We start from the raw sequence: 14287 nt of genomic DNA, 5'->3' as shown, positions 1-14287 counted from the left end.
ATCTGAATGTACAATATTTCATTGCAAAGCAACATGTAGTTGTCAAGAGATTTCTTTCTCAACCAAAAATGTCAAAGTTGTGGAGGCACAAAAACACCACAATCATTAAGATTCACTCTCTGTGGACTATGAACACCTTTACTGAGTATTGCTCGCATGCCTGAAAGCATCTTAGCAGCATCATTAGCAGCAAAATTGACAATAGCATTGCCAATGACCAGAATGAGAGGTCAATTTAATTCATTCAGTTTCTGAAGAAATTATTTGTATGACATGAATAACACCCTGCCAAGGTGGGAAACTATTTTTCTGCAACAGGAAACAGTTTTCTTCGAGCAATTACATAATCACTTTGACCTTGTTGTTTGATTAAATATCTTATTTAGACAGGTGTGTTTGTACATAAAACTGCAGCGTTGCCCGACCTGTCTCAGCTGCCCGAGGAACTGAAATTTCCCCAATTTTAGTGCCCATTTTAAAGTCCAAATTAACCTGCTTAAGATGCTGTTCACCTTTAACCTGATGAGTAAGAAAGAACAAAGAGGTGATACAGCTGATAATCTGATTTAATCAGTTCTCTCTCAGCCTTTGTTTCCTTTGTTTTCTGATAGACTTATTCACTTAATCATCCATTTATCTCCACTGGATTCACATCATCATTCTAATATTGATGCTAACAGGCTTGGTGCTATTTTTTTAACCACTTGGGGCAGCAGACAGTTCACCCTAAAGTCAAGAATTTTTATTCCTACCTGGAGTGCTATTTATCCATCTAGATTGTTTTGGTGTGAGTAGTTTTGCAGAGATATGGACTGTAGAGATGTCTGCCTTTTCTAGAAAATAATGGAACAAGACAGCACTTTGTTTGTGGTGCTCAAGCTGCCAAAAAATACATTTGGCAGGACTGTGTTTGTGTCCTGGTGAATGTCTAATATTTACTCTCTTACTGCTCCTTTTTTGCTCTCAAGCAACCGTTGTTGATAATATCCAGCTGCGTCCTCCACTTTGTTCACCAACTAGCCGCTAACTTTAAATGTAAGCCTTGATGTTGGGTGGGAGAACAGTGATACACGACCAAAACAATGAGCCAAAAAAACGCTTAAATCCTCCGAAGAATTTAGGGTTTCAAGAGTTTGATCATTCTCTGAGAGTTCATCACTTCAAGCAACCCCTTTTACATTACATTCATCATTTCGTCACATTTCTGTTAATTAAGTTAATGTCTGTGACATTTCATCATCTGTGCCCGTTTTGTGTATTAATGCACAGGTAGCTCAGATAAAACACTTGCGTCTGGAAGGAATAACATACAACTTCTGTGTCACTGCAAATCCCCCAACAAATTCCTTTCCTGAAAGTACTTCACCAAAGCATTTTTCTTCCTCAAAGATAACACACATCCTAAGATTCCCCTCAGCAACACAAAATAACCCTGGAATGACTTGTAAATCGCTCTGTTATCCTACCCCAACACAGCCTCATAATGTAATTTACTGGTCTTAGTCTACATTCCTTGCCCTAATTGTACTGTTTCCAAGGCTGACTTAACTTTACATCCACATGACGGCAAGATGCCACGGGTCTGAGCTCAACACAAAGGGAACACATACAACAATTTAACTAAATAACACTTTAAAGTCTTATGTAGCACACTCATGTACACAAAAGAAACTCAATGGTCTGTACAGCAGACACCTCATCTAAATACATCACTCCAGTTGCTCTGAAAGCCACTCTAGAACCTTTTCATTCGTCTCTTATCCAAAAGACTAAAATCTGCCTTTGCCACGCTGATTAGAGCCCTTGTGCCACAGCATAATGCATTCGATGAGTCATACATTACGGCTGCTCACCGAGTCCGGCATGCAGAATGTAATCATGGGAGTTAAACAGCCAGCCAACTTCACAGCTGCGGGCTCTCTCAGCTGTCAAAGGCCAATGACGTGCCTGGAAACCCGAACAACAGGATGAGCAACTGTCTGCACACCTCTGCACCCTGTTAATTGCTTGGCGGAGAAGAGCTAGAAGCTATGCGCAGAAAATCTGATGGATGTTATTTAATTACTTTCCAGGACTTTCATTTCCTCCTGCAGGCATCACAGGAAGTTGATTTTGGAAGCGGCATGATAACTGTAATAGTGAGTGTAAAAGGTTGGCTGTGCCATATTTCAGCAGGAAGCCTATTTCGAAGCTGTTATCATGAGCTCGTGATATAATATTGTCAAAATCATTTATAGACATGCTGTTATCTTGTACCTCGCCTTCTTCATAGACTGTATTATATTAAAAGGAATTAAAGTTCCACAATGCTATATAAAATATTTCAGCACTCGCAAAAATGTTTAAACCTTTCATCACTCCCAGTAATGCAATAATGCTGTTGTTTCACTGCCTCTCACAAAGGACAGAGTCCCTGCTCTATAAGCAAACATGTTTGTTGGGAAGCTTTTATTGCATTTACAGTAACGTTGTTGTGGTCAAAACAGAAACAAGCCCATAATTTCAAAAAAAAAAAAGGATTGGATATTTTTGCATTATTTTTGGCCGCTTGACAAGCCTGTAAAATCATTATAGGGGATGCAGCTGCATTAGTAAAATTGACCTGCATTAGATGTTAAACAAGGGAGAAAGCAAAATGGCTTAAACACCAATTGCAAAATATGTGAAGAGTCAGTTCTTTATGAAATGGTGTCCTTTCCTGTGATTAGTGAGTGTTAGTGGTATTTGGTGTAATATTCCATATAACTTAGATGTTGTCTTTTATATTTTATTCTTATTTTTTTATTTCTTATTTTTCCATTTATACTTCAATCTATCTTTCCATGTACTGTACTGTACACCACTCTAAAGAGCCTTGGGGATTTGAATGAGCGTGTAACGATAGCAGGAGACAGTTATGTGACTGCTCTGGATGACAATAACAGTCAACTCCAAAGACTATAAAAAAAGCGGCGCTTCTCAGCTCGACACAGTAGCTGCTGCTCTGTGCAAAGTTGTTTTTGAGGCTTTGTCTTGCCTGCCTGCCCTCTGAATGACTGTTTACATCATACGTGCATTAGGCTGACTCCAGGTCCTTTTCCAGCTTTGGAAGTGGTAAACAGTAGTATTTCTGAGGCAGACAAATGTTGGCCTGCGCCTTTGTTACTCTTCAGTTATTGTTCTTTCTGGCCGTGAGACAGGCTGAGGGGAGTGAGGCAGGCGGAATGTTTGAAGAGAGATGAGATGTTTTATGAGCTGCCACTTCGCACCACATAAAGTTAATTTCCCAAAAGAGCATCCAGCCCTTTTTCAGGGCTTTTCACTATATGTGAAAGTGTATGCTTGCCAGTGTTTTCACATCTGTAAACTGGCATATTTTATTCATCTCATTTAATGAAAGTCAGGTTTTTGTGAGTAATTATTAGTTCGCCCTTTTATTAAATTACTAAAAGTAGTAACTAAAAGTAGAAAAAAGGAGTTAATTTAGGGTTCAGCTTTTTAGGAAGTAAATTTTGTTTTTACCCCAAACTTGCCATCAATTTTTAAGCACTTGGGTGCAGCGCAACTTTAAAGCTACAGTGTGGAGTTTTTGACCACTAGTAGTGCTATGGAGCAATGTTTTATGAATAGGTCCCAGTGTATTCATGTTGGTCCACTGATTCGTTGAGTTGGGCGTCATGTCATTGTCCACCTGGTAAATGTAAATTCAGCATTAACTCTTCTTCCTGCTCTCTTTTTGTCTCTACCAACCCATAAGGAAAATGTTTGACTCTTTAGCTGCTAACTGCTACATAATGTTAGCGACTGCTAGTTGTTAATCTGCTGTGTTGTGATGAACAAATAATGTGCAGCAGTCTGGATTTATGCTGTACGCTACAAACTGTTCTTTGGTGTATCTCCATAATGGAGTGAAATACAATGATAACAGATATTGTACATTTGTGTTTGCAGAGTACGCAGCGAATTTTCCCAACACTTTGCCAGCGAGTACTTAACCAACTCATGAGCTCCTTTTACACAATCTGTTCAGGCAGGAATACTGTGCCTTTATTCTGCCTCATTGTTCCTTATCAAGGTACTAAAATGGAATGGGGTGGGGGGGTGGGGGGGTCATTGTTGTTCCACCTCTAAGCTGACAAGGACAGTGACTGATTGTTATTGCCATGTTGTGGCGTTATTGTTGTTTAGAAAGTGCTGCCTGATGTGGACGCAAGCAAACAGGCTTCTAAAATCATTATGCCAGTGTTGTTTGCGTGATCTCTGTGTAAAAATAACTACTGTGCTTATGTGTTTAACAGCGACCAACTTGGAGGTACAGTAATTGAACAAATTTATCTTAGTTCCCAACCACAGTTTCCCTCCACTGGGTCAATAAACCCAAGTGCCAGAACAGTCACACTTAAGTTAATACTCTCTGCTCTTTATTAGGACCAGATCACTCTCTAGGAGTCCAGGTCAGACCAGCAAAAACCCCCACAACACCAAGACACCCAGCACGTCTGTTCCTGCTTGTTAGGAACACATTTTTTCCACCCAGTAGGGGAACAAGCAGCTTCTGGATGTGAGTGATCACTAAAGTCACAAAATCACAGATACACTTGAATAGCATCACATGAACACTCAAATGCACATGTTGTCCAAAGTCAAGATGGAAACACCTGTTGAAGGGGAAGTAATATAGTTTATATATATTTTCCTGTCAGGAGGGATTTGCTTCTGAAACAACATTTACTGTGGAGCATTATATGCAGAGATTGCAGATATGGTCAAAAGGTCACTAAAAGAGTGTGGAGCAAGAAGTATGGTGGTTTGTCAACCACTTTGGTCAAGGCAGAAATGTCTCAAACAATGGAAGAACTGCAAATTTCAGCATCAAATTTTGACAGAAACTAACACCCACACTTTGTGTATTAATGACTGGTTTTTCCACTAGTCGCCAAGCCAGTTGATATTAAAAACTGCTCTTCAAAGGTCTCCTAAACCCAAGGATATGTCTTCAGATTGTTTGTTTAGTCCAACCAGCAAAACCCCAAGATAATCCATTTACAGTCATACTAAACAGAAAAAAGCTAATTTTCACACACAATTTTTCAATTGGTTAATCGATTACGACACTGTTGTTGATTACTTGATTAAATCAGCTGGTCCTCCCAGCACTATTTAACTCTGCTTGATAAAATGTAATTAGACTTTGCTTGTCACAGCAGGAATCTTTAACACTCAAGGAGGTCAGATGTCAAATAATAAACAGGATTTTAGTATCTTGTTCGTGGACACTTAAGTCTCTCTAAATGTTGACATAGTAGGCATATATCCCCTTTAACTGTAATGGGAAGTACAGTAAATACAAGAGTGCTCACTCCAACACACCAGAAACTTAAAAACAATATATAAAATCTGTTAAACGGCATTGTTTATTTTTTCCTCTGTTGTGCATGAAGTGGCAGCATATTTTACAACCCGGTTTTGCCCACTGGTGAGAGGGCTGATTCATTAACATGTGTGGGCTTCCACTAAAGGGCTATGTTTAGATGAGAGCTGTTCATTGTTGAAAGGATCACCAGGGCTACATGTAGCTTCAGATGTGACAACAATGACTACTAACCTGCTGTGTGTCTGTTTTTGCGTGTGCATTTTAAAGAACAGGGGGATGCAGGAGGCTGAAGAAAGAGGATCGGGCAACTGCAGAGCTGCATAAATCAAATGTCCACGTGAAAATCAAATGTCCAAGTGTAAAAGAGGCGAGTAGTATTTAAGAGTTTTCCATGGAACAAATAATGAGTTTGTCACCAGAAGCAGGTTAAAACTAAAATACTGACATCCTTGTTTGACTTGAGGATTTGCAGTTAATTTTCTTGGTTCTTCCACACAGTGACAATGCATTTTTGCACTGAAAATAAAATAAAATTTGCCATGCATTGGAGGCTTAGACACAGCACCCCCAGCAAGTTACTTCAACAAGTTCACCCGAAGCTAAGTACCAATGTTTCCCTTTTTAGTTTATGTTTGGCTTTCAGTGCCAATTTTTTTTTAAATGCCAAAATTCACTGTCACTGTTTTAGCCTCATAAACAACCTTTGGCCTTCAGCCCAAATACCAGTCAACAAAGACTGAGCTGTTCTGGAAGTCCAAATACCAAATATTTTATGACCAAATAACTTCAAAGCTAAAGAAATCACCTTTTGTTTAGTGCTAATTAGCAAAAGTTAGCATGCTAAATGGTGATCAACATGGTTAATATTATACCTACAAAATTTCAGCATGTTGTCATTGTGAGAATGTCAAGATGATTACATTAGCATTCAGCTCAATGCATCCACTGTGCAGCTTCACAGAGCTGCGAGCGTGGCTCTAGACATTTAGTCTTCTTTTACTTGTTTTATCTATCTGCAGTTTTTTTCTTCAAGGGTATATTCATGATCCCATGGATGTCTACTATCTGCCAGTGATGATAAAATGTTTGCCCACACTGAAACCTATGTGTAAATCCAGCATATACGCAAACTAATAGCTACATTCTGCTCTTTTCCATTGGACAAACATGAAAATTGTTGTGCTGGCTGCAACAAGCTGAGATGCTTTTTGTTTATCAGCAGTTATTGTTTTGACCTGTGTTTCTGCTGCTGTGAAGCTGGATAGGAGATGAACGTGTTCTTGCAAGTGTTCAGATTCAATAACAATCGCTAAGGTGCAGCTTTTAAAGACATCCACAATGCCCAAAACCTGAATGATAACCTAATCACCCATTTCTGGTATTTGGAGAACATGCGGTTATCAGCTGCAGAGCAATAAAAACTGTGAGGGGAAAGAAGCAATGACAACAGTGTGATGAAGAAGAAGCGAGGAGACGGTCAGGGTTAACAGTGCGTTACTTAGCCCAAAGAAAAAGGTTACCTATTGGAGCTTCAAGATCTTCCTTTTCTGAGCAAAGGTTCAAACTAGCATATCAGGCACTGTCAGCCTCACTGCCATGTTTTACTGCAACTGCACTCTTTTCTGCTGAAGTTATGAACTCCCTGGTCAATATAATTTTCGGTACAGTACTTCAGCTGACCTCCTCAGCTATTTTAATGGCCTCCTTTGACATGCAAGAGAACCCAAAGCATGTTTTCCAACAGCTGATCGCTACACAGAAGTAATCTGTCTTGTTTCGTGGCCGACAGGAAACATATGGTCTGTGTTACTGTTATAGCTACTGGAGAAAACATACAAGGGCACCAACTGAGGCTGAGCTGCTACAGCTTATAGAGGACTGCTGAAAGCAAATGATAATGACTCAACTGAGTTATCTGTGGGAGTGAAGGTATTTAAGCTAGACCAAAAACAACCTCCTACTGTGGTGTTGATTACGCAAATAAATTGAGTATGAGGAGAAATTACTGTGAGTTTAAAAACACTGACAGGATGATGGAGGAAAGCATGAGAAAGCGGAGGCTGTGGTGAGACTCACAGTGGCAACATAAATGAGGCCGAAACAGGTGACCCATGAACCTGCTGATACAAAGCAGGGAAGTTTTGAAATTGATTTTAAAGAGGATAAATGTCTATCTGGTATTTGGAATGAAAGAAAAATAAGACAGAGAGACTGGCATGGATTATAAAATGTCTTTCCCAAGCATCAGATTTAGAGAAGCCTTTGTAAGAACCTGTGATAACCCTGTGATAAATACAACGCGCACACACACACACACTGCAGTTTACCTGACTTGCCCACCCCTGCTCTGCCGAAGACGGCCAGCTTCACCTCTGGGCTTTTGGCCATGACAGCAGCTGCGGCCAGCGAAGATCAGCAAACAAAATCAGTGAAATCTGAGGTCAGCCATCCATCCTCTCATCCACACAGGAGGAAGCAGCGTCTGAGGAAACAAGGTAGGACATGTTTTTCGTGTAATGTAGAGTTTCAATGCAATACATTTCATCGCTGACAGCTTGATTGTTTTACTAGTGATTTTCAATGCTGTGTTTTCCTTGTTGATGCTAATATTTCTTGAAGGTATTTTTACTTTTAGCTCAGCAAAAGGTCCTTTCTTCCACCACCATTTGTGAGTCATACAGTGATTTGTCAGCAGGCTGCAGGCCTGACTGTGAATGATGGCACTGAAAAAGGCCCTTTGTCAGGTATGTCAGGTATATCATGACAGGGAAATTCTAGAAATTACTTTTGTATACTACAAATTAGTTTTTTCCAAATATGTTTAGGAGGAAGCCCAGTTCTTGCCTTGATGAAGATCTCCTCCTGATAACTTTTTTTTTTGGTAAAAGAAGTGCTGCTCTTCATCTGACGGACGTCATATTGGAGGTGCGTGCAAAAATCACAGGACTTTGATATTTCAGCCCTGAAGAACCAGAACTTGTAATGCATTCAAGCATATTTTTGCTTGAATTGCCAACATTTTTGGGATTTTTTTTTTCCTTTTGTTCCTTTGTGGAACAGATACCAGTCTAACATGTGAAAACATTTTAATAAAAGCACCCACATTGGTCAGTCACGGGTGATTGTGCCACACTTTGAAATGCGCAGCTTATTTTTGAAACACACACTGTTGTCTGCTGGCTACAGAGTTATTTTAGAAGCATTTTTGTAATATTTGTAGAAAATCTCTTCTAAAACATAGCGACAGCATTCAATAAATCAAATAATCAGACTAAGAAATAATTAATATGGTGTGTGTGGCTGTTACATTCTTGCAATAAACCTCAAATCAATAATTTTTCAGCTTTAAACACCAAAGTAGTACAGAGACACTGGTGTCAGTGCTTTTTTGAGGAGTTGTTGACTTCCTAAGTGGGATTTTTCTTGCAGGTGTGTAAAAGCTGTGAAAGAAAGAAAAAGAGAACAGAAGACCGATACTCAAGTGGGAGAGCTCGCATGGAGCTGAAGTCATCTGTTCAGCCGCAGCCCATTAAAACAACCAGGCACCGGTCTGTTTAATGAGAAAACAACCCGCGTAGAAGTTATCACACCAGGTAATTGATTCCAAACTTCTGTCCCAAGCACACTCTGTTTTTCTCCTGGCTGCACTTCAAGTTTGAACCGAAAGCAAACAGACAACAGCGACACTGGCTCAAGGATATGCTGGATGTCCAATTAGTAGAAACGCTGACTAAGATAATACAGCAACAAACACACAAGGCTGACGCACATGGTTTTGTTGAATTTACGCAGTCTTGGCAGCGGCCTGATAACAGTGTGTTTGTAACTGGAGGGATCTGAAGCACTGCAGCAAGAAGAAAACTTTTCCCCTGGAGCAGTACTGTGATGCAGTCTCACAGCAGAAAATCCTGACTAAAACACAGCAGTAGAGATGTATGTCATCACCCCTGATGCATAATACAGCTGAAACACAGAATAATGTTTAGTGTTCAACAACAGATATTTGGCGCCGAGTTGGATGAGCTACGAAGTTAACCTGTTAGCTGAGCTTAGCAAAAAGACTGGAAACAGTGGGGAAACAACTAGCCTGGCTCTGTCAACAAAGTCCATGTACCAGCCTTGAAGCTCACTAATTAACACATTACGTCTCATGTTTTTATAAGTGTAAAAAAAACATTCACTGCAAGTATGGTTATCACTTTTGTTTGCATAGTAAGTACAACAACAGAATATTGTCCGAGCATTGACAGCATTTAATGTGTTTTCCCCCCCCATATTATCTAATACCTCTGTATGCTTTCATCATCACTTGTCAAACAACTACATGACAAAAAAAAAATCTGATGTGATCAAGTGGCAAAAAACAACATCTGGCCATTCCAAGCTAGCAGTAATTCCAAAATTGTCGTTGTATTGTGTTACACACTTAGTAAGTGATCAAAGGTGACAGAAAACTGGCTTCCAAACATTTCTGTGCTGGCAGCTTATATGCTGAAAACCAGCATATAGCCTGCTGAAGTATGTCAACCATGTTTGTGGAACGATCTATCATCGGTGGCTGTTATTATGTAAATGTAACCACACGAGAAAATGTCTTCACTCATCTCTCTGTTCATGGTTGACATGAGATATAGCAAGAAAAATGGGAGAAAACTGAAAACAGACCATCAGTACACCCTGTCCGGATAAATAATAGCTATAAAATGTGTTTGTGTGTGTGTCAGTGCCAGAAACATGTTAGCCAGGTTCACACTGGTTGAAGTTATGAAGTGGCAAACTTCCACTGCTTTCCCTCCTCATTCACTGCAGCACACATACACTCAGGGCTTACGCTAACCTTTTCCCTTTTGTACCAACACACACATTCCCATATATGGTGAGGCTGTGTGCCGCTCGGTGTGGCTCAAGTGGAGGTCGATCATCCATCTCTGTGTCTCTCTCAGCAAGGGTCATCATGGCAACAGCCAGGGTCTTTAAATATTTTCTAATTCATCATTATTAATGTGGACCCCACAAATCCACCTACCAGAGAGTACAGTCATAACAGTGTGTGATACTGCAGAAATGCTGAAAAAACTGTAGTAAGATGCTGTTCTGTCTTTACACTTTGGGTTGAGGTGTTATGAGCATTTCTGAGGTGGTCATATGGTGTTTTACCACCTGAGATAAAACAATTGTTGACAATGCAGCATGAGCCACAACTAAAGCTTGGTTAGCTGTAATTTTTATGTTCTCCAGCACCAACAGTTATGGCTGTCAAAGGGTTAGAAATGATAACTGTGCCTTATACATTTGGAGACTATTTTCCCAAGAAAAATGACACAACCAGTCATTGCAACAAGAGCCGATGTGTTTTACAGACAAGAAATTAAACCTACTGGATGTAAAAAATATCTTACTTGGGAGATGTATTTTGTGGGTCAAAGGACTTGTTGACATTTATAATGTAAAATGAGAAGATGTGTATCTCTTTCATGTCTGTATGCTACATATGCAGCTACAGTAAGCATCCAGTTAGCTTAGCTTAGCATTAAGGGTGGAAACAGCTGGTGTGGCTCTGTCCAAATTAAACAAAATCTGCCTGCAAGCATCTTCAAAGCTCACTGAGCAACATTTGTGTATTTCAGTTGTTTAATCCATGCAAAACTAGTGCAGAGCCTAAGAACAAACCATTTTGTTTTTATCATTTCTTTTTTGGACTTTACAAATGAGATATAACATATTAATCAGGGGCTGGTGGTCAGCTGCTTCTCCTTGTTTTCAGTCTCTTTGCTAAACTGTTGGCTTTTGTTTCATATTCAGCATGACGGGTTTTTTCTATCTTCTCATCTAACTCAGCAAGAAAGTGAATAATCATATTTACCTAAAACTTTTAATTTTTTTTCAAAATAAAAAACACATTCAATAATCATCTAGCCACATACAGGTCCAAAATATTTAACTGTGGGTGCACGAATCTCACCCACATTTTATTCAGTATTGCTTGTCTGCCGTAGTAACCAATGAATGCTGCATCTCAAAGGCTAACTGCATGTCCAATGTCATTTAAAACATTTTTATACCTCAGTGGTACTTCAGTGACTTGCACGATAGCCAAACTAGTCCCATATCCAGCCTTTCAGCTGCTAAAAACGTGCTTGCATACACGTGCCTGAATATATTTTCATGTTTAGCTTTAAAATCAGTAGATCCACTTATAGTGTTTTTGCAACATTTTCACAGACAGCCACAAGGGTTAACCACAATAAGAGATATATTAGGTTTGAGGCCGAATGTCCCTGTGGAAGAGAAAGAACGAGTGTGGAGGGAATATCTTCAGTCATTTTTTTGGTTTACATTGTGTAGCATGTAAATAAAATATGAATGGGATTGTAGCAACCCACATGAACAGCTTGTGTGGCTCTCCTCCCTTACAGCTGACTTTGTTCTGTGGTCCCTCTGCCTTGTTTCTCACTTTTATGTTCTTGCCTTCTATCTGTTTTATATCTCACACATACTGTAAGCAGACACACACCACTGCAGTGTTCCCTCGCTCTCCCACGCAGCTGCAGGGAAACTCCAGTGAGAGAGGAGGAAGAGGAACACGCAACGGGTATCTCCCAATGACACGGTCATTCTTTTTCAAATCTTGCCATTTATGGCCTCGACCCACTCCACCCTCTGTCCTCACTCTCCGCCTCATGCACACACCTCAGTCATGTAAGGAAGTCGCAGAATAAACAGCTTAAAGCAGCTACAGAATTCAACACATCTGAAAGCTTGTACTTGAGGACAGACAGCAAGTTCTACTGACTACAATAAAAAGCTGTGGTTTGTCTGTGGGTGTGTGTACTACTGCGCACACACCCACAACAGACAAACCACTTTCACTTAGACACAATCATTGGATCGGGTTGTTGAAATGGATCCAATGATGATGTGAAGACACTGATTATAACCGCCTTAAGAAAAAGCCATCCAACATTGTCTCTGCCAAAGGAATAATCCAGCAGTGACGCATCATTATGAGAAATTCGTCCCTCTCTCTACTTGTCTTTTTCTGCACATTAAAATGTTGCAAAAAATTCAAAACACCTACTCATATCATCACAACAACGCATTTAAACACAACCGGTACAAACTACATTGCTGCAGTAAACACAAATCAAAAGCAGAAAGGACAAAAAGAAGCGCAACAACAAGACAAACCCATACACAAAGAACCCAGGGCAAAAATTAGTCACCACCGCCATTGCACAAACTGAAAACAAGTTCCAACTGTCTTAAGTAATAGCCAACTTGCTATATGGAGGATCATCTCTTCACGCTGAAGCCAACAGCTTCCATTCTATTCTTTATATTTAGATTTGTTTGCATTATGTTGAACTACTTTGACTACTTTCTATATGGCTGAAGAGTCTCTATGACTAAAGCTGTTGTCTGTTGGCAAATAAAAAAAAGCTTTCAGTTTGAGCCACATCAGTAGTTCCAATTCCAGATCATCCACCAGTAATAACCCTGATGCCCCCTGCTTAGTATCCACGATTTAGCTTTTTGGTTTTTTTACCCATGAACCTCTGCTCCACAGGGAGCCCATCCAGACTGTCAAAATGGGCACGTGTATATTCTTTTTCACAGAGTGCCCAGCTGGGTTTTGTGTCTTTTTTTTTCCTTTTTTATTCCCTGAGAAATGAATCTGGGTGGTGGTGCTGTGGTTCAGGGAGATTACAGACTTCTGAGCTCCAAACCATGGGAGGAGACCTGCTGCGCCACAGGCTATAGAAAGACTGCAAACCACAGGCCTCTCATCAAAATACATACAGTGAACTGGCACACCGTCTCTGGAGACAAACCAGTGAAACCAGCGGGTAAAAGAATGCTACAATGCCATATTCAAACAGAAACAACATATTTTAGTCACCTGAAATTGAAACTACAAGTCTGAAAAAAACAACTAAAAGTTTTTTAAAAATCAGCAATGAGTGAAATTATGGACTAAATCTCTTTAGAAAAATGGTAACCCCACAGGTTGTTAAATGAAATCTGATTTACTTCCCTGTCTTTAGCTGCAGACGCTGGTGGCTGTTGTCGTGCAGAGGTGACCGGTCTCTGTCAGACAGCCCTCATACTGATAGTCTTTGGCCCAGGTCTGTTTGATCTGCTTTTCTTTGCAGGCACTCATATCTGAAAAGATTTTGTCTTTCACTGCTGTCAGTGAGAAGAAAACAAGCTATTTTATGAGTCATCTGAGACGGAAGAAGTATCCAGATCCTTTACTAAAATAACAATAGAGATACCACAATGTGGAATATGCTTTGTTACGAGTACAGTGAGACCTGTATTCAAAATTTCAAGTATTTGGAAAATATATATATATATATGTAGTTAAAGATGCCCTTTGGGGTTCTTGTAAACAAACAAAAGTTCTATTTACATTCTGTGGTTTTTGCCACCATACAAACAAAAGGACTCACACATAAAAACATTGCTCCATTGTGCCCCTAGCAATCAAAGCTCCCCAGTTTACCTTTAAAGTATCAAGAGCATTTATTATTAGAAATATTATATTATTGTATTATTATTATAATTGCAATGTGTTAACACCACTTTAAAGTTGTATTGATTTTATAAAAGTGCATTTTAAAGATGATAATATATTTTTACATGCCATTTTAATCTGCAAAGTAACTCGTATAAGAGGAGCTGAAGTATTAAGTAGTATAAACTGAAAACTGCAAGTACCTCAGAATTGTACTTAAGTACAGTAAATATACACCACTATGAGTCTTAAGCTAACCACATTTCATTGGGACTCATATGCCAGATGAACTTTTCCTTTATGTGTAACTTGTTTTAGAGGAGTTTCTGTAGTCTCTTCCTGCCTTCACTTAGTCCTGGTGCTGATTTCAAGTCAAGTAAACAGCAGAGATATCAAAGCCATCTTCACTTATGCTT

At 39.6% G+C, this 14287-nt stretch overlaps 1 protein-coding gene across 3 annotated transcripts in view; it reads right to left on the bottom strand.

Moving 5' to 3' along the window:
- rerg (RAS-like, estrogen-regulated, growth inhibitor) overlaps nt 1–14287 on the bottom strand; it is a 36497-nt gene that overhangs the window by 21269 nt on the left and 941 nt on the right. For all 3 annotated transcript variants that reach the window (XM_046379157.1, XM_046379158.1, XM_046379156.1), the window contains exon 2: nt 7681–7835. In XM_046379157.1, coding sequence (XP_046235113.1) covers nt 7681–7741 — 61 coding nt within the window. In that variant the 5' untranslated portion in view covers nt 7742–7835. The remainder of the gene's footprint in view (nt 1–7680; nt 7836–14287) is intronic.

The sequence above is a fragment of the Scatophagus argus genome, chromosome 22 (genome assembly GCF_020382885.2).
Source record: "Scatophagus argus isolate fScaArg1 chromosome 22, fScaArg1.pri, whole genome shotgun sequence".
Lineage (NCBI taxonomy): Eukaryota > Metazoa > Chordata > Actinopteri > Scatophagidae > Scatophagus > Scatophagus argus.
The sequence above is the reverse complement of the archived record's forward strand: the minus strand, read 5'-3'. Positions and strand labels throughout refer to the sequence as shown.